The sequence below is a fragment of the Pimephales promelas genome, chromosome 21 (assembly GCF_988280905.1).
Source record: "Pimephales promelas chromosome 21, fPimPro1.hap1.1, whole genome shotgun sequence".
Taxonomy (NCBI): domain Eukaryota; kingdom Metazoa; phylum Chordata; class Actinopteri; order Cypriniformes; family Leuciscidae; genus Pimephales; species Pimephales promelas.
Genome location: NC_142789.1, coordinates 3,065,671 through 3,089,799, shown reverse-complemented (window position 1 = coordinate 3,089,799; position 24,129 = coordinate 3,065,671). Strand labels below are relative to the sequence as shown.

Here is a 24,129-nt window from a genome sequence, read left to right as displayed (position 1 = left end):
TTTTCTAGGGACTGGTCACATCTAAATTTTTCAATTGGCCCAAGAGAAATTCTGCAAATTGATAAAATTATATTTGAAGAGTTCAGATGCAAAAGCTTTTAAGTGCCATTTGAAATTTTCTCCTAGAATGATTATTTTTATCAAGCTTATATATTTAAGTTCAGTAATTTCACTTAAATGACAATTAATAGGTAATCTTCATTGCAATTTAAGTGAAATTACTGAACCTAAATATACAGGCTTGATAAAAATGATCATTCTAGAAGAAAATTTCAAGTGGCACTTAGAGGCTTTTGCATCTGAACTCTTCATTTGTAGAATTTCATTTGGGCCAATTGAAAAATTCAGTTCATTTTGAGTTGGGGAGGTTAGAGTTTTTAGATTTACAGTTTACAAATATCTGATACAAAAAGAGGAATCCTTTTTTTAAAAAAAAGTAACAAAATAAAAATGATACACAGCATCATGATAAAATAAAGTAGATATATCTGACTATAGATACGCTTCTAAATAAACATATGTGCACATACACATTCAGCATCTTCTTAAATACAGCACTCAATGTGTCTTTAGAGTACACTCAAACCACAGTGCTGACTCTTAGAAAAATAAGACTTTCAAATATAAAAAATCTGTACCTTATGACCAACTATATAGAACTTTGTATTGCAGTATTTCTAAATTCATTGAATCCTTATTATAAGCCACATGATGTCGGACTTTTCCTGAATTAACATTTTCTTTAGACTGTCTCTGTGTCTTTTATATTGAATGGTTCTCCTGAAAAACACAATGAACACACATCCGGTCAAGACTTCATTAGTGTTTGTTTCACAGAAGTACAAGATGAAGAGCAGAATGCTTGTTTACCTGCAGAGCTTTCATCAGATTCGCCAGATTTACTGATTCTGATAAAGCAGATTGACACGATCACAGCCAGCATGAAGACAGCGACTACCACAAATGAGCAACCATACCTGAGGATTGGTTCAAATTAAAACCTTTACCATATAGTTCAGTTTTCACAAAGCAAAGAGATTAAAAACAGAAGATAAACTCACAAGGTTATCTGTCCCCGTTGTTCTAGGCGGGGAAGTGTTGGATGTGTAGTAACCATCGTAGTAACAGGCTCGTCTGCAATAGGAAATTAGAGAAAGAAAAGAGAAAGAAAATGGAAACTAAAATAAATTACAAAAATAAAATGCAACTGCAAGGCAAGCAGCAGGTAAAAGGGAAAGTATATGAAAAGGGGGAAAAAACATGTAAAGTACAAAGGCAGGAATATGTGATTAAAACTACAGTAAATGAAATATAATGGCTGAATGAAATGACACAATATGGCAGCAGTTAGAACAACGCATCACGGGTTTACTCTACAAATTATATACTTTTGTTCCCCCGAGGAATTTTTGTTGTACACTTGTAAAAGTTTTGCATAAAACTATGAAGATATTATGATTCAAGTGGGAGGAAAATCTATATTTCAGTGCTTTCACGACCGAATTCAGAGTTTCTTGGGAAAGTTTTCAAAAATAGTTTTTTCCTCCCATCTCATGTTTTCATCCACCCCTTTACGCACTTTGTAAATTTGCAAACCAATTTGTACTAAAGAAACATTTCAAAAGAAATGTAGTATTATTCTCACCATTGGCACACTGCGTGTCTGCGAACTGCGTGCATTTGGAAACAGTTATCTGTCCAGTTTCTGTAGGTTAAGAAAAAGGATTGTATTCTCAAAATTGCAGAATTGAAATGAACAGCCCAGTCTTGAAATGAACAGCCTCAGTCATGTAAACAGGGGTGAAACAGATTTTACATACCTTCACATCTGCGGCATATTCTACAGTCCACAGTGTAGTCTCCGGCTCTTTTGGAGCAGTTCTTGGTAACATACCAACCTGTAGATTTGCATTGAATGATTATTTAGTGAATAACAGTGGTCACTGCAATCTATTCAGATGTATTTATTATTTAGTCAGTGGAGCTCACCTTCAGGGCAGTTAGGGCAGCACAGCGAATCTGGAAGTTGGAAATGGTTCTTTGGGCATGTTTCGACACATAGAGTACTGAGCACCCCCACAAATATCACCTAGAGTTATGAGAAAACTCTCAAATTACATGTCTAAATCTGGGATAAGAAACAGTTCAAGGCAAAAAAAACATGTAGAAAAACATGTAGAAAACATGAACAAAATCCCTTTTAGTCATTCAGTGAAAACATCATATTTCACATGCTTGGTAATGGTTACTTTATCATATTTCAACTTTTTCACTCTAGTTAAAATGTTTAGCTCGCAGATGAAACAGTGCTAACACTTACCAAAATGTGTTTGCTGTCTGTTTGCTTCATTGTAAGTTGTAGGCAAGTAGAAACAAGTGTTTCTCACCAGTGCCGTCTGTAAATCCTTTATACTCGACTCTCTGCTTTTAACCAGCCTGAAACAATGACGCATTGAAGGTGTGGCCTCTAGGAGATCCTGTAAACCACTTTTATTACCATTGGTCTTTCATATGAAGGTAATCTATGTCAGAGATTAACCGTGTTTAACTGAAAGGTATGCGAGCAGGCGTGTCATCTCATTTGTATATTTTATGTAGTATGTACATACACTTTCTGGCATCACTTTAGTAGGTCCACCTTGTGGATGAAAAGAGCAAACTCGACCCTGTGCAGAGGATCTCTTATCTTGGTATAGAGCTGGACTCAGTCCACCAGATGGCACACCTCACAGAGGACTGTGTTCGGTCAGTATTGAACTGCTTAAATACCAATAAGAGCAGGACTGAAACCTTTTCAGAGGCTACTGGGGCATATGGCATCCGCAGCCACAGTAACGCCACTGTGTTTGATTTAAATGAGACTGCTTCAGCCAGTGTTGTACTCGAGACCAGCTCACTCAAGTCCGAGTCGAGACCGAGACCATAGAGGATCGAGTCCGAGTCGAAACCGAGACCATAGAGGATCGAGTCCAAGTCGAGACCGAGACCAAAGAGGGTCGAGTCCGAGTCGAGACCGAGATCAAAGAGGATCGAGTCCAAGTCGAGACCGAGACCAAAGAGGGTCGAGTCCAAGTCGAGACCGAGACCAAAGAGGGTCGAGTCCGAGTCGAGACCGAGATCAAAGAGGATCGAGTCCAAGTCGAGACCGAGACCAAAGAGAGTCGAGCCCGAGTCGAGACCGAGACCAAAGAGGATCGAGCCCGAGTCAAGACCGAGACCAAAGAGAGTCGAGCCCGAGTCGAGACCGAGACCAAAGAGAGTCGAGTCCGAGTCGAGACCGAGACCAAAGAGAGTCGAGCCCGAGTCGAGACCGAGACTAAAGAGAGTCGAGCCCGAGTCGAGACCGAGACCAAAGAGAGTCGAGCCCGAGTCGAGACCGAGACCAAAGAGAGTCGAGCCCGAGTCGAGACCGAGACCAAAGAGAGTCGAGCCCGAGTCGAGACCGAGACCAAAGAGAGTCGAGCCCGAGTCGAGACCGAGACTAAAGAGAGTCGAGCCCGAGTCGAGACCGAGACCAAAGAGAGTCGAGCCCGAGTCGAGACCGAGACCAAAGAGGATCGAGTCCAAGTCGAGACCGAGACCAAAGAGGGTCGAGTCCGAGTCCAGACCGAGACCAAAGAGGGTCGAGTCCGAGTCCAGACCGAGACCAAAGAGGGTCGAGTCCGAGTCCAGACCGAGACCAAAGAGGACAGCCTGTGGCCCTGGGAGAGTGGAGAATCCATCCCCCAGCGGATCTGGTACCACTTCGGGGCCGCACAGATAGATCTGTTTGCCTCTCCTAAATTTGTACCATTGCCAGTTGTTTAATTCCCTGACCGAGGGGACCCTCAACATGGATGCACTGGCTGGCCCCGGGGCCTACACAAGTATATGTTTCCCCCAGTGAGCCTTCTCACACAGACACTGTGCAAAGGAGCAGGTATTGGTAGTTGCCCCTTATTCGCCCAACTGGACCTGGTTCGACGAACTGATGCACCTCTCGACAGCCTTTCCGTGGCCCATTCCTTTGATAAAGGACCTGCTTTCTCAGGGACAGTGTAACGTATGGCACCCGTATCCAGACCTCTGGAAACTCCATGTCTGGTCCCTGGACGGAAGGTGATCTACAAGCTATCGTAGACGCCATCACTTCTGCGAGAGCACCCTCTTACGCTCTACAGTAAAACCTGTTCGTTGGGTGGTGTTCTTCTCACCGAGAAGACCCCGAAGATGTTCGATTGATACTGTGCTTTCCTTTTTGAAAGAAGGGTTGGAGCGAAGGCTGTCTCCCTCCACCCTCAAAGTGTATGTAGCCTCTATTGCCGCCGCACATCACGATGCGGTTGACGTAAAATCTAAAAATGACTATGAAATGACTAGAAATGTGAAATAATTTGCGGTAAGCGAATTTAATGAGCATCGGTGCACCCTGGTGTTTGTGGTGCACTGTGTGATTTTTCAGGGAGCAAACGTTCCAGTGCACAAGAGGGATTTTGCAATTTGAGAAAGCCCTTAAAATGGACGTCTCCCTGATCAGTGCCCTGATTACTGAACTAGGGAGCCGATTGAGACTCACCCCATGTCCACAAATAAATTCAATTGAGAATAAACTAAATTCATTGAGTTGCTGCCATGTGATTGTTGATTAGATATTTGCGTTAATGAGCTATTGTACAGGTGTAACTAATAAAGTGGCCAGTGAGTGTATATTAAATCATTGAAGTGAATTTGCTTGCTACAGGGATCTAGTCTGATATGATTCGAGCCTCTAAGGCCTGGTTTTACATAGGGCTTAGATTAAGCCAGGATTAAGCCAGAAGCTTAGTTTAATTAGCTTTAATAACGTGCCTTAGAAAAAAAACATTTCTGGTGTGCATCTTGAGACAAAATGTCACTGACATGTTTTAAGATCCGTGCAAGTTGCTTTCAGTTAAAAGAGCACACAAATGGATGTTAGTACAAAGTAGTTTAAGCCTTGGAACCAGGGTAAGTATTATTTTTGGGGATTTCTTTAAATTCAGATTAAATTAGAAAGTTTCTCAATCTCCTTTGTTTTAGCAGTTTCTGGTCCCATGTTTAAAGTTAGAAACCTAAAAGAAGTTACTGGACTATTGAGATTGAGATTTGGACAGATTGCTATCAGCATTTGCCCTTACACATGATTCCTGTTTGCCAAGTTTTCTTTTTGTTGACAATAGGCCTAGCAACGACACGTAGCAACAGCACTGGTCTCAGTGTTAGTATCACTTTTGTTAAATATTACCAGAGTGTTTAAAGCTCATATGATTAACTTGTAAGATTATGATATGGTTTAATTGTCAACTTCCGGTACAAGTGAGGTTATAATTTTGCTGTTATAGCAAAATGCAGTATATGAATGACTTTTTTTTCTAAACCATTGTGTCTTGCATAAAGAATCAAAACAGAATATTTTTTTAATTAAAAAAAAACCTTTGCCATTTTATTACCTTACATACATAATTTGCCTGTTTTTAACGCCTTTGCTTTGTGAAAACTGAAATTGTAGTAAAGGTTTCATTTATAATATTGAACCAATCCTCGGTTGCTCATATAGATGCTGTCTTCATGCTGATGATTAGCATTTTCAGTTTTCACTAGCCATAGTTTTGACATCAATGCCATGGGGAAATACTGTCATATAGATATTTTTAATATCTACACAATTTGGCAGCAGGTATATTAGGCTGTTGTAACTTTAAGACCTGACTCACAGATCCATTATGCTGTTACACATGCATTTTCTTTCTTAAGTGAATACTCGCCAAGACCGAGATTTTGACATTATTGTGTGTATTTGACTGTTTAAGTGCAATAAGCACCAAAAAAGGACACAATTTAGTACTGGGAGGCAGCTTTATGTGGCGCACTTTGGCTGTGATCGCAAAATCTGCGATAATGTGACACTCAAAAATGTGTCCCATCTTAATTGTGAGTGGGGGGTTTGTGTGTCAACTCACTGTCGGAGGGATGAGAGAGTTAGAAAGCAAAGTAATCATGTATCTATTCTGCAGAAAATTAGTATTGAAAGCGTTTCAGATGTTTCAGCAGGGCTGTAGTCAAGTCCTCCTTTGTCGAGTCCAAGACCAGGACTGGTTGAGACCAAGTAAAGACCAAAGAGTTTAAAGTCAAAGTCAAGAACGAGTCCAAATCAGGAGGTAAAGATAAAGACAGAAAAAAGAGAATCCTCTTCAAGACAACATACTTAAAGGGGTGATGAACTGAGAAATCAAATTTTCCTTGAGCTTTTGACATCTACACTCTAAACAAAAATGGTGCTAAATGGCAATAAAAGTGGTTCATTGGCTTGTAATCATAGGGGAACCACTTTAAGTGGCATCTTTGTCCAATGGTGCTATGTAGAACCATAAGAGATGCCATAGAGCATCTTAACCACCCCAGAGAACCACTGAAGAACCGCTGAAGAACCAAACTGGGCTTAACAGGTTCTTTAAATGGTAGTGGTACTATATAGCACCGTGACCACTGCAAAGAACCCCTGAAGAACCGCTGAAGAACCTTTTTTTTAAGAGTGTAAGAGTTCATCATATTATAAGAATATCCTGTAAGTTTCAGAACTGAAAACGTCCTTGTTAGTCCAGTAAAAGCTTTTATTGACACCAGCCTCAGCAAACGACTCGTTTTTCAAAGTGGGGAACTATGACGTCAAAGAGGATAAAACACCACCCCCGCAGAAGAAGATCAACACCTACTTCAACACGGCTGGTTTAGCCCCACCTACCGATTCGTGCATTTCACGCATAGCTAAATAACATAAATGCCTACCTCGTGATGACTAACCGGATCGAGCTACCGAGCAAAACAGAATATTGTGGGGTTTACTGATAGGTCAATTAAACGAACCAGTCAGGACATGACACAAGAGGCTTGTTTGACTTGAGCCGGCACTGCACAGATCGATCGGTTTATGATTTCAAAGTACCGCGAGAGCACTTCAAAAGCATAATGAGTTGTCTACTTTCTATGCCCTCTTGCGGTACATTGATGTCATTCGTGATCACGATCGGTCTGTGCAGCGCCTGTTCAAGTCGAACAAGCTAAAGCCTTGTTCACACTACATGATTTTAAAACGTCGGGCTGAACTGTGCGGTTCACACTACATGCTTTGCTTTCTGTGAAATCCGGAGTGTTTAAGTTGTTGAGCCGTTCACACCACACGACACAACGTGATCCACAACAGGAGGTAACACACCACATGAGTTGACAACTCTTTCACCCAACGATTCTATCTTGTCTACAAACCACGTTTTGTCACAAAAAATCACGCGATAAAGCGAACTGGAAATGATGCCAAACAGCACGCACGCCAATACCCAGGGAAGAAGACGAAGAACACAACACGCGACTGTGGACGTCAGACAAAAACTAGTGCTGCAAACTGTTTGCGCTGAGAGAAAAAAATGCACAAAAAGAAAAAACAAGATTTACCCGGTGACCTCTACCCATGCCTTGCTCTGATTGGCTGTAGCTCATGACATCATGTGAGGTTGAGTCATGCGACAGCTCTGGATATCTAGCATTCTAGATATTTTTCTGGGCTCGACGACACGTCTGCAAGGTGTCTGCGAGCGTCTTTGATGCATTGTTGGCTTTTTCATACTAACAGATTGCCGAGCGTTCACCGCCCGCTAAACGATTTGCACACGATAACACCCTGACCTGTCGGCGAGCTCAACGATTTGAAAATCGGGCTTAAAATGATGAGAACTAGGCTTAAGGAGCTCATGAGGGGCAAGGGAATCACAGGTTGGACAGTTTGATCAAGGTTGGAGCTAAACTCTGCAGGACAGTGGCCCTCAAGGACCAGGGTTAAGACCCCTGTTTTACAGTCTAGTTCCACCAATGCTCCACAATCAAGATATTCTGTTGTACCAGCGTTTAAGTCATGAAATATAGATCTTATTTGCAAACACCTGAAGTAGCTAACCGCGGCCATATTGTTGCCATGACATCTGTCCTGCTGCCCCAAGCTGTGCGCAGATTTGAGTTGAGGGGGAGCTTCATCTTCATCTTCATCTTGGTGTGTGGACCCACATTAAAATCAAATAATAGCATTAAGTAAAGATCCGTCCTTATTGCCAGCCGTAACCTATCCGGATATTTATAACTATCTCTATCATACAGTATCTGTATAACATACAAACTACAATTTTCCTCAACAAGGCAACATAATGAACGACACTCGTCTCATTCGTGGAGGTGGAAAAACAAGTTCTTTGTGACATGCAAGATTTGTTGTATTAAAATGTAAGTGCAAAAGAAAAGGCATGAGAGTCTAGCCTAGATGCCAGCCCGAACTCCGCCCACAATATTTTTTGGTCGGGAAGTTCGGTCTGGACTCGATCCATTGAGGAGTAATTATGATCAGGCAAAAAATGAACGGGCCAATCAAATTGCCAGGGCGGGCTTTATTCGATGATGGACAGATGATCTGCAGGGACGTAATCATCACGTTATCAAAGAGCGCTAACTGTTTTCCCTCAGAGTCTGATGACTGCAGCTGGAGAATTGAGATGTATAGATTCCGCTGTCGCGTCTGTTGTAAAATAAATCAACAGCGCATTCATTTTAATAGACAAACAGAGAACTGCAATCAAGGCATTTGTCGATCGGAAAGATATTTTTGGCGTCCTTCCAACATGATTCGGGAAAAGTGACTTATCAGCTGGCTCTGACGGTCGCTAAGAAGATGGGACGTAATGAAAAGCCTGTGGTCGTTGTGGTTTCTCCTTTGGTCGCACTCACGGAAAAGTAAGTAAAAGAAGTAACACTCGTTATTTAACTTCTAAAATAAATAAAGTTAGGCTACGTTCTGTATTTGAAAACTGCGCTATGCAAAGGAGTTGACTTACTGCGTCGCTCTGATTGGTTGTAACCGACTATCCAATTGAGTGTAGAGGGGTTTTTTTTTCCTGGTTCGGTTACGACACGTCTCATAATCAAAGCCCAATGGAGGTGTTTCAGACTCATATTCTCTCTTGAATATGAGTATGACGAAGTCAGACTAATGAGAGTCGGTTGTTTTTGTCAATTTTAAGTTTTCATTTAAAAAGTTTGTGATTTTAATATAAGTAGATTGTTACATATTTGAGCACTTGCTTGAGCAACTTAATATATAGAAGTAATGCATGATGGAATAATTGGCTTACATTGTTGAAATAATGAGTATGTGTTAAAATAAAAGTACCGGGGTGTTTGTGGTACAGCTGCGGATCAGTTATGCACTGTAAACGCAGCATATAAAGCACTATAGCGCGTCCTGCTTCTGAACCGTTTACGCACAGCACACGCATTGCACACGGACTATGTGTGAAACCTGAGGTAAAATGATGGGAACAGACCAGTGTTGTAGTCGAGACAACCTCACTCGAGTCCGAGTCGAGACCGAGACCAGAGAGAGTCGAGTCCGAGTCAAGACCGAGTCCAGAGAAAGTCGAGTCCGAGTCGAGACCGAGACCAGAGAGGGTCGAGTCCGAGTCGAGACCGAGACCAAAGAGAGTCGAGGCCGAGTCGAGACCGAGACCAAAGAGGGTCGAGCCCGAGTCAAGACCGAGACCAGAGAGAGTCGAGTCCGAGTCGAGACCGAGACCAAAGACGGTTGAGTCCGAGTCGAGACCGAGACCAGTGAGGGTTGATTACCTAATTTACTTTTATTTACTTAGAGAAATCCTTTGTTTTTTTACTGAATTTACTTAGAGTTTAAAAAAATATGATCAGTTTAGGGTAAAAAGGCCACATAGTAAGTGGTGTTAAAAGTAATTTTATTACAATTTGTCATGCGCAGTTGCACACTAGAAAATCACCAATCACTGGGCGTCAATCAATATAAAGAAATATTTTATTAACATACATTAATAATCATGAAAAATATTTTGAATTGAACTCGAGTGGACTCAGGAATAAGTCAGAGTCCTAAAAAAAAAAAATGTTCGAGTACGAGTCAATTCCGAGTCCAAATGCACACGAGTCCATGACAAGACCAAGACCATTAAAATATGGTCTCGAGACCGAGTCCGAGTCTCGAGTACTTCAACACTGGAACAGACTTTTCTGTGGGGAGTTGGCTAAAAAGTTTAGCCTATTTATCCTAGCTAACCTCACCTGCGCTGTCTCAACCCTGTTCACGTTTTCTGACAGTCCGTAACTTAATCGAATAAAAACTAACTCCATGGTTCTTACTGCTGTTGTTACCGTGTATCACACAACACCATCACGCTGTTTAAAAAAAGGAAAAAAACAGTGATAATACCATGGATAATGCCGACGCTACCTCACTTGTCAATTGACAGACTGACAGTTTCTGTGGTTTCTATGTCAACAATATGGCCGCCGCAAACATTGATGAAGCAGATCGAATAACATCCATACCATGAACTTTGCCCTGAGTATCACCATGACCAAGACCTCATTGCACACGGTCCTGGCCCGCCTCTTCTCCACCATCCTTCAGGACTCTTTGTTAATGAGAGAACATCGCTTATTTTTTAACCTGTTTTGTCTTTTGTCCTGATGCACGTTGTTTCTTGTTTTTAGCGTGGTGCAAGCAAGGATAGTTGTTCCTCCACAGTGCAATGACAATAAAGGCTATTTCTATAGTTTTTGTGGTGTTAGGGTTGGGCCTCTGGAGACACTCTTTAAAGAAAGGGACAACACAAGTAAGGCTGGTGTTTGGTTGGGCTCTTTGTTCATATCTTACGTCCTCATTGGTTCAGGGGTTGCTCATCAGTAGTCCACTGCTGTGAGTTTCATCTCCATGCCACGCCTTACAAGTTTGTGTTCAAGTTGTGTTTATTTTCAACTTATAGACGCTTTCATCAGACGCGTTGCCATTGTGATGAGCTGGCCCAAAGTTAACTTCCGTTCTGTTTGTTTATTTGTGTTTACTGGATAATATGGCATTACAAATACAGTGAAAGTTAAGGTGATGAGCAGGTTGTTGAGCTCTGGGGTATAACCTGACCTTGGGTGCAAATGCAATTTTTTAAAATAAAAATGTTAAGGTTTCCTAACAAAGAGGGAGACGGGGGTATTAAAATAGCTATGATTATCTGAGTTATAACTGGTACAGTGTTTCCCATACATTTATTAGTGGCAGCCCACCACATTATTAGCGCTGACCGCCACATATTGATTTCCATGTTTTTTTACAATTTAAAGGAGTAGTTCATTTTTAAAAAAAACTTTTGCTGATAATTTACTCACCCCCATGTCATCCAAGATGTCCATGTCTTTCTTTCTTCAGTCGAAAAGAAATTAAGGTTTTTGATGAAAACATTCCAGGATTTTCTCCATATAATGGACTTTACTGGGAACCAAACGGTTCAAGATCCAAATGAGAGTTTCAGTGCAGCTTCAAAGGGCTTTAAACAACACCAGACGATGAATAAGGGTCTTATCTAGGACCCTTCGAGTCATGACTCGAAAAAAGATTTTTTCATTTTGATGAACGAGTTCGAACAGGAGAGTCACAAACGCTCATCACAGAACAGAGCAAGGCGAGCATTTGTGCTTATAAAACTTAAACTTTTTTATTTATTTTTTTAAATGACCGATCGTTTTGCTAGATAAGACCCTTATTCATCGTCTGGTATCTGACACACCAGTTTCATACCTCTCACGGAGGAGCTTCGACAGTGAAGGACGAGAGAGGACCAGGACTGTATTGTGTTTTATTTATGTTTTATTGTGTGTGTGCGGCAGTCGGCTGTGTGTGGCTGCCGCTTTTACTTTCATTTTTTATTTGTTTATTTTTTTTAAGTTTTTGAACGTTCGCCAGTTCCCGTTTCCTACTTCCCATAACAACAAACCTTGCTACATTTGTGTCGAAACACCTCCGTGAGAGATCCAAGACGGGTGTGTCACGCAGGTGGCGCTCATCATTAATCACGCCACCGGCCATGTGCCGTTCTCTCATGGCCCTCGGCCTCGCCCTGCTCGTCACAGTCATGCTTTTCGCGTGTTCTCCATCATGCTCTGGGACCACTTTTAGCTTGAGATTCCAAGAACTGTTGTATTTCATCAAGTTTTCTTTCAGACATGTTTTCAGCCCACAGTTCCTTAATCTCCTTTTCAAGTTCAACGTTCTTGATAGCGCACCTTATTGTGGGTTTCGTCCACTTTAGCGGTTAGCTTTAGGTTATGAGTAACCCACTTCTAACCTAAATAACCTTGAATTTGGTTACATGTCATTTTTACCAAAATAACTTGCGAGATGTACAGTATGATATTGGTGTTTAGTAACACTGTACACTTTTTACTGTGCCTTATCCGCTGAATTTTCACAACACCAGGTAATGGACCAGTAGCTTTTGGACTAGTAGCATGGTTTTACGCTGGAGAGAAAACCATGGGGAAAACGCATGGGACTCACTCATGACTCACTCAGCCACAGCCATTTATTGCTCTGGTTGGTTAGCGCTATCCTATTGCGTCCAGAGGGATATTGAAAGACAACCTTTTGTCCCGCCCCCCGGATTGAGGTATGCCGATTGTGAGTTCCCAGACCTAACATCTTGATAGGTCTGGCTTGCCAGGCTAGGAACAAGGCACAGCTGGGGTAAAGTAACTAGACACAGGAGATGGGACTGAACACAAACGAGGAGCGGGAAAACTGGAAACAGGACTGAACCAAACACACAAAGAACTGGGGAAACACAGGACACACATGCAACATTACGCCCCCTGTAGGGGGGCCAAACCGGAGCAGGAAGCCTCCAGGGCGGATCCGGTTGTTCAGGGGGCCATGGCAGAGATGCCCCTTTGGGTGGCCATGGCGGAGACGACCCCATGGGCGGTCGTGGCGGCGACGACCCCTCAGGGGGCCATGGTGGGGCCCTTCGGGAGGCCCAAGCGGAGACCTATATCCCCCGGCAGGCGTGACGTGAAGCTTTGGCTCGGCATGAATTTCTTAATAAAATTGACAGAATCTGAGAGCTGAAGATTTGATTCATACAAAAGTAACCTGCTCTGTCTTGTCTGTCGATGTCAATGTCTTCTTTGCCTCAGGATTTTTCTCTGCGTGAAGGCTCGATGTTCCCTGAATAAAATCCGCTCTAAACCATATATGGTTCACCTTCGTTTCCGGGCTGAGAGGTATAGCCTGGGTTTCCCAGAGGCCCCACCTTCAATACATCATTGTTTCAGGCTGGTTAAAAGCAGAGAGTTCTGTATAAGGGATTTACAGAAGACATTGGAAAAAAGCACTTGTTTCAGCCTACAACCTACAATGAACCAAACAGACATCAAATGCGTTTTGGTAAGTGTTAGAACTGTTTCATGTGCGAACTAAACATTTGAATTACTGTGAAAAAGTCTTTGGTTGTTGTTTTAATCTATATGATAAAGTATAAAGCATGTACTGATCATATTTTCACTCTGGAATGACTGAAAGGATTCTGTTCATGCTTTCTACATTCTGCAAAAATAGTATTTGGTTTCCATTTTCTTGTCTTAAACTGTTTCTAATTGACCGTTCGCAAAGACCCGCCCCCTTTAGTTACTGTTGCTATGTCCGACAAGCCAAGCCGCTCTCACGCCACAAAATCGAATTAAACATGAAAGAACATATTAAGGAATGTTCAATTCATCAATACACACCGTTTTTCAAGTTAAAGTCCCCCAACGTTAATCTACTAACTCTCCTGGCTGCTTTATTGGACAAAAATGGCGGATTCGGCGTATGGCGGATTAGGATTGGTCAGATCGCCTGTCAATCAAACTCCATGCGAAGGGTCAATTCCAGATTCAGACATGTAATTTGTTGGTCATATATTTAAGCAGTATTCTCATAACTCTAGGTGATATTTGTGGGGGTGCTCAGTACTCTATGTGTCGAAACATGCAAAAAGAACGAATTCGAACTTCCAGATTCGCTGTGCTGCTCTTACTGCCCTGAAGGTGAGCTCCACTGACTAAATAATAAATACATCTGAATATATTGCAGTGACCACTGTTAATCACTAAATAATCATTCAATGCAAATCTACAGGTTGGTATGTTACCAAGAACTGCTCCAAAGGATCAGGAGTCTACTTTGGTGTGCGTTGTGATAAATGCCACAGATGTGAAGGTATGTAAAAACTGTTTCACCCCTGTTTACATGACTGAGTTTATTTGCCTTTGCAGAGCAGACTGGGCTGTTCATTTCAATTCTGCAATTCTGAGAATCTTTTTTCTCAACCTACAGAAACTGGACAGATAACTGTTTCCAAATGCACGCAGTTCGCAAACACGCAGTGTGCCAATGGTGAGAATAATACTACACTTCTTTTGAAATGTTTCTTTAGTACAAATTGGTTTGCAAATTTACAAAGTGCATAAAGGGACGTGGTGGATGAAAACATGAGATGGGAGGAAAAAAATATTTTTGAAAACTCTGAATTCAGTCGAAAGCACTGAAATATAGATTTTCTTTCCACTCGAATCATAAAATCTTAGTTTTATGCAAAACATTTACAAGAGTACAAAAGTATTGATATCATTTGTAGAGTAAACCCGTGATGCTTTGTTCTAACTGCTGCCATATTGTATCATTTCATTCAACCATTATATTTCATTTACTGTGGTTTTATCATATTTCTTAGATTAAAGATATTCCTGCCTTTGTACCTCACATGTTTTTTTCCCTTTTCAAATACTTTCCCTTTTACCTGTTTTCCTTGAGTTGCATTTTATTTTTGTCATTTATTTTAGTTTCCATTTTCTTTCTCTTTTCTTTCTTTAATTTCCTATTGCAGACGAGCCTGTTACTACGATGGTTACTACACATCCAACACTTCTCCGCCTAGGACAACGGCCACAGATAACCTTGTGAGTTTATCTTCTGTTTTTAATGTCTTTGCTTTGTGAAAACTGAACTATATGGTAAAGGTTTTAATTTGAACCAATCCTCAGGTATGGTTGCTCATTTGTGGTAGTTGCTGTCTTCATGCTGGCTGTGATCGTGTCAATCTGCTTTATCAGAATCAGTAAATCTGGTGAATCGGATGAAAGCTCTGCGGGTAAACAACCATTACTACACTAATAAAAGGTAAACAACCATTCAACATCTTGAATCTGAAATCTTGACCTGATGTGTGTTCATTGTGTTTTTTTGTGTCAGGAGAACCATTCAATATACAGTAAAAGACAGAGACAGTCTAAAGAAAATCCTAACTCAGGAAAAGCAGCGCACTCCTCTCCAGTCCTTTCCCATTCCACGATGAACTACATTTCCCATAAACCTTTGCCTGGACTCATTATGTTCTGACAATTTTGGATTTCCCAAATAAAACTGCATTTAGATTTAATAAGAAGATACTTTATAAAGACAGCTCACTTCGTGTATACAGATAGGAGCCATCTTAGAAAATAGTCTCGATAAGTCGATCCCCGAACGCCGTCCATACACTTCAGAAGTTCGCTGAGTTAGTTCCGGCGCTGCAGGAAGTAGCAGCCGGTTGCAACACTTCCTCTTTTCTTCTCTTGTTTCTTTTTCTTTTTATGTTTTTCTTTGTAGATTCTTTCATAGAGACTTTCTCTGGACTTACACATCCTTAGGATCATAGCACCTTTTTTTTACCTATTTATGGAACTATGTCTCTCGGAGTTGGGGTACGCATTTTTTACACACGGCATCAGCTGTTAGCACTGCAGCGCGCAGCGGAGATCCTTCGAGACAGACATGTAATACCTGCGGAGTTGTCATACAAGACTCGCCGAGGATGTCGTGCTGGAAAGAAACTTCGAGAGAGGAAAAGGCGATTTAGACCTGCAGTCCCCTCTGTCACTATGGGTAATCTCAGGTCCATTTCAAATAAGACAGATGAGCTCTCAGCGCTAACACGATATCAGCGAGAGTATAAGGAAAGCTGCTTACTTATTTTCTCTGAGGGCTGGCTGACACCAAACATCTTGGATTCTGCCGTTATCATGGATAATTTTCATCTCCTACGAGCGGACAGGACGACCGACAGCGGTAAGCGTGGAGGAGGTCTGGCTGTGTATGTGAATGAAAGATGGTGGAAACCCGAACATTGCACGAATAAGGAGAGATTCTGTAGTCGGGACATTGAATTGTTTGCTGTTAGCATGCGACCATATTATCTGCCACGGGAGTTTTCACATGTTATTGTGATAGCAGTGTACGTGCCTCCATCTGCGCATGCTGAGACAGCAACGGATGTCCTTGCACTCAGTAACCAGCAGGCTCCAGACACAGCATCCACATGTCGTTTTCCTGATCTCTGGAGATTTTAATCATGTTTCTCCCTCACCTGTGCGGTCCACATTCATTCAGTATGTCACCTGTCTCACTAGAGACAATAAAACATTGGATTTATTTTTTGCTAACATCAAGGATGCATACATTGTGACCCCCCCCCCTCCCCTCCCACCATGCCTCATAGAACGATTGACTAGGTACCGATGTTTTATTAGACTAAAGGTTCATTTTGTGCCGGAGTTCTCCTCTAACATAGGGTATTTTGGTGGGAATTGAAACTGGGAATGTCTGGCTGATCGATTGGGACTCTAAAGCATTGCTTCCCTGATTCATCAGCGTCTACATCATTGCTGGTCCTCATTTAGTCATAGTCATAGTCATCATTTACACCGCCAGAGCCGGCCCGAGGCATAAGCGAACTTAGGGGCATATCAAGTGACATAAATCAATGAATGAATGAATATGACTGAATGAATCATTCAAGACAACAAAACTCTGATTTAATGATCAATATACCTGCCTACAAGTTACAACAGCTGCTGTGTCTGCCAGCGTTTTCATCCGCATAATCCTCTAGACACCTCGCGTGCATAGACAATGTTTTGCGCAACTGCGCCTAGTCATGGTATCGTATTGGCAGAGCCGGCCCGAGGCATAAGCGAACTAAGCGACCGCTATGCTGACCCCGATTAGGGGGTCCCCTGGTGGCCAGGGGGCCCCCTAATCGGGGTTATTTTTTATTTTAGATTACTTAAACAAGTGACATAAATCAATGAATGAATGAATATGACTGAATGAATCATTCAAGACAACAAAACTCTGATTTAATGATCAATATACCTGCCTACAAGTTACAACTGCTGCTGTGTCTGCCAGCGTTTTCATCCGCATAATCCTCTAGACACCTCGCGCGTGCATAGACAATGTTTTGCGCAACTGCACCTAGTCACGGTATTGGAGAAAACAGCCCGCAGGAAAACTTAACTTTCAAGGTGTAAGGGTAGCAGTTTGAATAAATAATAAACATAGCAGTTTGAACTTTTCTCCACTTTATTATACCACACATCAGACATCCAAAAACCTGCGACACTCCAGTAGCCTACTAAGTGCGCATTCTGTGCACGACCCATCTACGGCAAGCCCCGAGGGGAAAAATACATTGCATACACACATACAATGAGCGCTAGGACATCATTACTGGTTTTATAGTGACAGACTTTGTTGGATTATGTCATGTAATATCTAACAAAGTCTGTTACGATAATAATAATAATAATAAAGCTTTTGTTACACTGTATTGAGACAGTTGAGAAGTAGTCCAAATATTTTTAGTTTTCAACAATAGGCTTGTTGAAGCCTTGCTCACAGTTTCTCAGTTTTGTCATAATTTTAGCAAATAATTTCTTTTATATGTTTTGAGACATTTTTAAGACTGTTAAAACTTTTTTTTATTTAAGTAGGCATCTATTTTTTTTATTAAGTATTAATTTTGTTGTAGCCTAATACATAACCTAAGTGTATTCGTAATACGTAACCTAGTAACCTAAGTGTACTCTCACCCTCAGACCTGCGAGCCATTGTTTTAAAATTACAAATTATATGCAGCTATTTTTAAATAATTTTTTTGTAAGTACAATACAAAACATGTGAACAATATGTAAAATGGTTTAGCCATTGTTTTAGAATTAATTACCAATTATTAGTTTGTTTTAATGTTATTATATAATAGTTAAAGACAAACACCTATAACTATGTTGCAATCTGTTTGCAAATTCATAGTAAAGAAGTTTATCTCATTAAAATGAATTGTTAATTAATAGTGATGTAACAATGGAAAATAGTGTTGACTGAAAGAATAATATAAAGTTGTTGTTGTTGTTGTTGTTGTTTTTTTTTTTTTTTGCTAAGTCCGTACTTGTGTGTTAATTTGTCTGTATTTGTGTTGTGCATGGTAGAATAAATTTTATTATCTTTTTAAATTTTATTGTTGTCTGAGGTGAAATTATGACGTTCGCTTGGTTTTTGCATTCAAAAACATCAAAATGAATAACTAATAAGCTATTTTCTACCCTAGTTTTCAGCCTTTTTATGGGTGTCTCGCACTGAAGACTTGGAAGTAAACGCCCTCTGCTGTGGATAACAGTTTTGCACATTATAATGAGTTTTTCAACTTACCTCGTCGGTGTACGTGGGGGAAACTGTTTTGAAAACGTCCAATGTTGTAAAATGGCAACCGGAATAATTCGCCCATACATGTTCGGCCCAGAGTCCTTGTGTTGCACAATTCTTGTCAGATCCAATATAGACGGCACAGCACCGTTCTTTACTCTTAATCGGTCTGCAAACCCAGTCTTGTTTACAATCCTCAGTGAAATGAAGCGAACAGACGGTTTTACCTCATCAGCTGGAACGTCATTAAAAATAAAGTTTATTCATGCAGTCCTATTGGAATCCAGAGGAAGCTGCAGCGACTGTCTTCTTCCACAATCAGGCACTGGCACTGCACAATGGGCTATATGCACGCATAAATTCCGCATTTGACGTAAGGATGCTCGTTCATTTCCGGTTGTGTAGATTAAAGCGGAGGAAAACCGGAGAAAACGGGATTATGGCAAAGTCTTCAATATTTACTGTCCTCCCGTCTTTGAAACGAAACGTACATACGTTTAGATGTAATTTTATATATAGTTATGTTTATTTAATATAATTTTTAAAAGAAGCATAAACACAACGAGGGGTGTCTGTTTTATCTGTTTTTGTGACTAACGTTTCTTTAGTATAACCATGGAGTAAAATTCAATATAAATTCTTGGTATTGCATTGGACTCTATGATCGGCGGAAGTTATCGAGCATCCTTAATCCTTCACCGGAAATACTGCCGTGCATAGAGCCCATATGGGCTATATGCACGCATAAATTCCGCATTTGACGCAAGGATGCTCGTCCATTTCCGGTTGTGGAGATTAAAGCGGAGGAAAACCGAGGAAAACGGGATTATGGCAGAGTCTTCAAAATTTACTGTCCTCCAGTCTTTGAAATGAAACGTACATACGTTTAGACGTAATATTATATATAGTTATATTTATTTAATATAATTTTAAAAAGAAGCATAAACACAACGAGGGGTGTCTGTTTTATCTTTTTTTTTGTCACAAAAAAGACTTACTAAAAACGCTGTATTCTGCTGCCAGGCAGTTAGATGACGATGAAACACAATAGACTGAACACGTAATACGCATGCGCATTACGACATAACGTAGTTTTCAGAGATTCGCATTGTTGTTGTTTACACAGAGACCATTTTCAAAAACTTGAAATGCGTTTTCAAAAGTTTGCGGCCACCTAAAAACGTGTCATGCAAACAGCCCGTAACACTACAAATTTTTCAACTCAATCAAGACTAATCAAACACACCTGATTCAGTGTGTACTGTTGGTGTTTGCCTCTGGGAACAGGGTTGGGAAACACTGATGTAGAGCATGTATGATCATGTCGAGTGTATTCTTAAGACACTCAAAATCAGATGCAGCTTAAAGTCCCTTTGGTTGTATTGTGTTGCATACTTCCTTTGTTCGCCTAAATTGATCGTTTTGTGGTGAACAATTCATCCATGCAATTCAATTATCACAGAAAAAAAATTGGCTTCGTAATCTTTAATCAAAAACTGAAAATTCCCCTCCCTTCTGCATTGGAGGACCTTTCCTCGACGTAGCTTTGACGTAGGTCAAAAGACGTAGGTTTTGGGTGTCTGCTTAGCATACGTATACCACGCCCCTCCAACTGACAGTAGACGGGCTGCCTGTGTGTGTTAGCGAGTGTTGACAGCGTGTGAAAGAGACAGCTGGCGAGCGGAGGTGCATTTTTTGGCTGTGGCGCTCTCATGGGTTAGTGAGTTACAAGGTTGCAGCAGTAATAGCAAATAAAAATAGTTTTATAAATCCAATTAGTGTTACACCTATTTTTCTAGATCCAATCAGGTGCTAGTTGTAAACAAAAAAAAATCCACTATTTTGCCTCAATTAGTATTCTGTTTCTCTCGAAAATACGTCGCAACTCTGGAGAAAATTTGTTTGTAACTTCCGGTTCACGGGGACTTCAATTTAACAGAGATAACAGAGATACATTTGCATATACAGTTCGGATAGACGTTAAACTGAGGTCCTGACTCCCTGTGGCCACATCTCTAACCCTGTCTTTCGAAACGAGCAGTAACCCCGGCATCCTGATCAAATTTGCCCAGTGGCCTCTGTCCATCATGGACTTCTAATCATCCCCATATATACACTACCTCACAAAAGTGAGAACACCCCTCACATTTCAGCAAACACTTTTCAAGGGACAATACTAAAGAAATGAAACTTGGATATGAGTAGTCATTGTGCTGCTTATAACAGTACATATTTACTGTCCTCTGAAAATAACTCAAGCAGCCATTATTGTCAAAATAGCTGGCAACAAAAGTGAGAACAGGGCACAACCTAATGCTTTTTGACTCTCTCAGTTTGTGTAAATACTTTGGGTTTAGAGTATACATTTTTCCCCCACATTAATTTCCCACGTGTCTAGTACAATTATGTGGTTTTGTTTTATAAATACAGTGTACACTTTTTTCTTGATTTACCCTGAAAGAATGGAAGTGAAATGTGACAACATGCCCCCATAGGTGGAGTACATTGTAACATTTGAGGGGCACATAAGATCACAGCATAAAATGCTATCTGATCTGATCAAAAACATATACAATACAAGTCAAACTAAAATATTTTCTTAATAAAATACAATTATTAACTTTTTCATATAAAATAATGGCATTTTTTAATAATTAAAAATAAACTATTTTTTTATTTTGACAACAAACACACCGGAAAACACAGCTATACAGCATAGTTCAAAACAAAATAATAATTAATAATTTCTGAACATTGACTCTCACTCTTTATTTACATGTTTCTCATGTTTTCTCAATAGAATCCATAAAATATAGCATATTTCTAATAGGGGCACATTGTAACACTCTGTGACAACATGCCCCAACTGCACAACTGGGGTTTAAACCCTGCTAGTGTCTTCTGCTAGTTGGCGAAGCATTAAAGAACGATATCAACTGTCAGATTGGAGATTAAAATAGCCTAATATCAGATTTGTCTCATTTTAAATAAACCCAAAAAACACAGATGAAAAATTGGCGCAATTATTTTCTCTATATGGTGTTGAAATGGCAACTAGTAAATACAACAAGTTTCGTCATGTGTGAAAGTATTTAAAACAAGCGTGTTACAACTAGCCCCGCGTTACTTTGTGCCCCTCGCTCCCCTACATACTCCTACATGTCAAAATCAGTTCTGCAGAGGACTCAATATAACTTGCTTAGTTCAGTTTGTGAATCTATTTGCTAACAAGCTAATGATTTGAATCAGGTTATTTGAATCAATGATTTGAATCCCAACTGTAACCCTTGTTCCCTGAGAAGCCGTCATGTTAGGTGAAGCATGCAGAACCGTAGGCCGTGCCACATTAGATGGCACTTTAGGCACATAGCCCGGCCTGGAATGCAAGATAGCTTTAAAGGGTCAGTTCACCCAAAAATGAAAATTCTGTCAGTATTTACTCGCCCTCATGTTGTTCCAACCCCGTAAGACCTTCGTTCATCTTCGGAACACAAATTAAGATATTTAAGATATTAAGATCACTCCTGCACACTAGTCCATAGGCTTCTTGAGGGAATGACTTGGTGTCCTCGAAAAGTCATTAAAGACATCGTTAAAATAGTCCAAGGGGCTCAATCTTAAGTTTATCAAACGACGAGAACACTTTTGTGCGCAAAAAAACAACAAAAATAACGACTTTATTAAAATAATAAAATAATAAAATAATAAATAAATAATAAAATAATATTTATTAAATAAAATAATAAAATAATACATAAATAAATAAATCATAAAATAATAAATATTAAAAAAAAAAAAATTTATTTTATTTATCTATTATATTGAAGAGACTGTTTTGGAGAATATCGGCTTACTTGTATACCTTTTAACTGAAACTTAAGTGTTTGTGGACTTTTAAGAGGCTGTCTTGTCGATTGCAATATTGAGGAGTGCCATTTTATTCCAACTTTAGAAAAGAAATGTGATTTTGCTCTCCTCAAATAAACAATCTCTTGTTTTTCACTGGCATCTCTCTTAGGGGTTGAGCAGTGCATCTTTGAGCCTACATTCAGTCTGAATAAAATACTTCAGCACTGTTAAAATCAGATATTCTAAGCCGGGACGTCTAGGACATTTAAGTAGATTTTAAGATATATCAGTGCAAGCTTCGGTTGAAAAAGCTCAAACATGCATTTTAGTCTGGGACTATTAAGAGTCATTATTGGTGAATCTTCGCTGTACGGTATCTGTACTCTTACTTATGGTTTTCAGGTACTCTTTATACCTCTGCATTTCAAGTTTAAATTTTGATTTTGGCATAACCTAAAGTGATGACATTAGAGTAAGTGAGTGGTTTCTTTTTTTACCAGTATCACCCATTATGACGACGATAACATGTAATGGCCGGGGGACCTTATATTGCATTGATGACGAGTCAGTCATCATTAGTCATCATGGTGGTAATCCCTCATTAAAGGTGTCTTCCTGTAACATGTAATATCCTGAACCTTCCTGAAGAATGTGCGAGAAGCTTTTGAAGTTGTTGAAGTTAGGCTCCTCTGATGTCACTAAATAAAATGCTTCTCTGGAAGAAAATGACTTATAATTAAAATCTATACCCACATATGATGAAATTGTAACAAATAAACACTTGTGAAAGTAACAGAAGGTTAAGTATTTAATTAGAAGAGTCAAAATAGCTCATATTGAGTGTTGAGAAATTGAGTGTTGAGTCCTTTTAAATCACAAATTTACACATTATCACACCGATAATGCAATAGCCTGTGATAAAATGACAGAATTGGTCACAAATACACTTGCACTGAATGGACAAAATAACTCACTTAAAGTATCAAAATGTCACTTTTCACATTTTATACATCAATATATGTAGCTGTTTACTCCATTCACATTTTAGCTCTGGGCTAGAACCAAACAGTAACAAAAATAAGTCAATCGAAATAAACCCATTACCTGTACAATTGTACATACACAAAGCTGAATGAAACATGGGATGAAGGCGATGGCACTGATTTACGAACGAGTTCAATGAGGACCTCTGGAGGCCAAAACACTACAATATCAAAGTCCTGACAAGTACAGTGTGTGTGTGTGAGAGAAAGAGAGAGAGAGAGAGATCAATAGTCCGGGAAAGACAATGTGAATAAAGCAGAAAATATTATCTTTCAACAAAATAATAGAAACTCTCTCGAATAATTGCTGGAAAGTTCAAATTTACATCAGAAAATAACCAAAGAATGAGGGGGGAAAGTAAGCAAAGAAAGTTCAGGACCTGGGATTTTTCTGGAAAACAGCAGTCAGTTTAACTCAGAAACAAACAAGGTCATGGATCACTCGGGCAATGACAAACACTGATTTTTATTCAGTTATTATTTAAGTATCATAAGAACAATATGATTTTAGGATGGCTTCTATCATATGATAGGTGTCATTTTAATGTATTGAAAACTTTCACAGCAGTACAAAAGCAACATGCAACATTTTGACACATACTTTGCTTTCCAAATCCAACTTGGATTTACATGTTGTCATTAGTTTTTTTTTTTCCACAAATTTATTTTCTCTAAAAGTAAAACAGAAATGATAATCATAATAATACCTTTAATTTATAGGTGCTGTAACATAAAATTAAATCAGTAAAAAACAACGCAGATCAAACACACAATCATCAAATAAAACAATCAAATCACTAAAAGCTGTTCTAATATGTTTTATGAGCTTTAAACATGGAAATTGAATCC

General features: G+C 39.9%; 1 protein-coding gene across 1 annotated transcript; it reads right to left on the bottom strand.

Annotated features, from left to right (window-relative positions):
* Window positions 1-226: 226 nt before the first annotated feature.
* Window positions 227-2,428, bottom strand: LOC120473471 (uncharacterized). Its single transcript, XM_089125082.1, has 7 exons — window positions 2,321-2,428; window positions 1,990-2,089; window positions 1,821-1,898; window positions 1,646-1,705; window positions 1,062-1,134; window positions 871-977; window positions 227-780 (listed from the first exon to the last, which is right to left on the bottom strand). The coding sequence occupies exons 1-7, from the start codon at window positions 2,348-2,350 to the stop codon at window positions 743-745; spliced, it is 486 nt and encodes a 161-aa protein (XP_088981208.1). The 5' UTR covers window positions 2,351-2,428; the 3' UTR covers window positions 227-742.
* Between the last annotated feature and the right edge of the window lie 21,701 nt (window positions 2,429-24,129).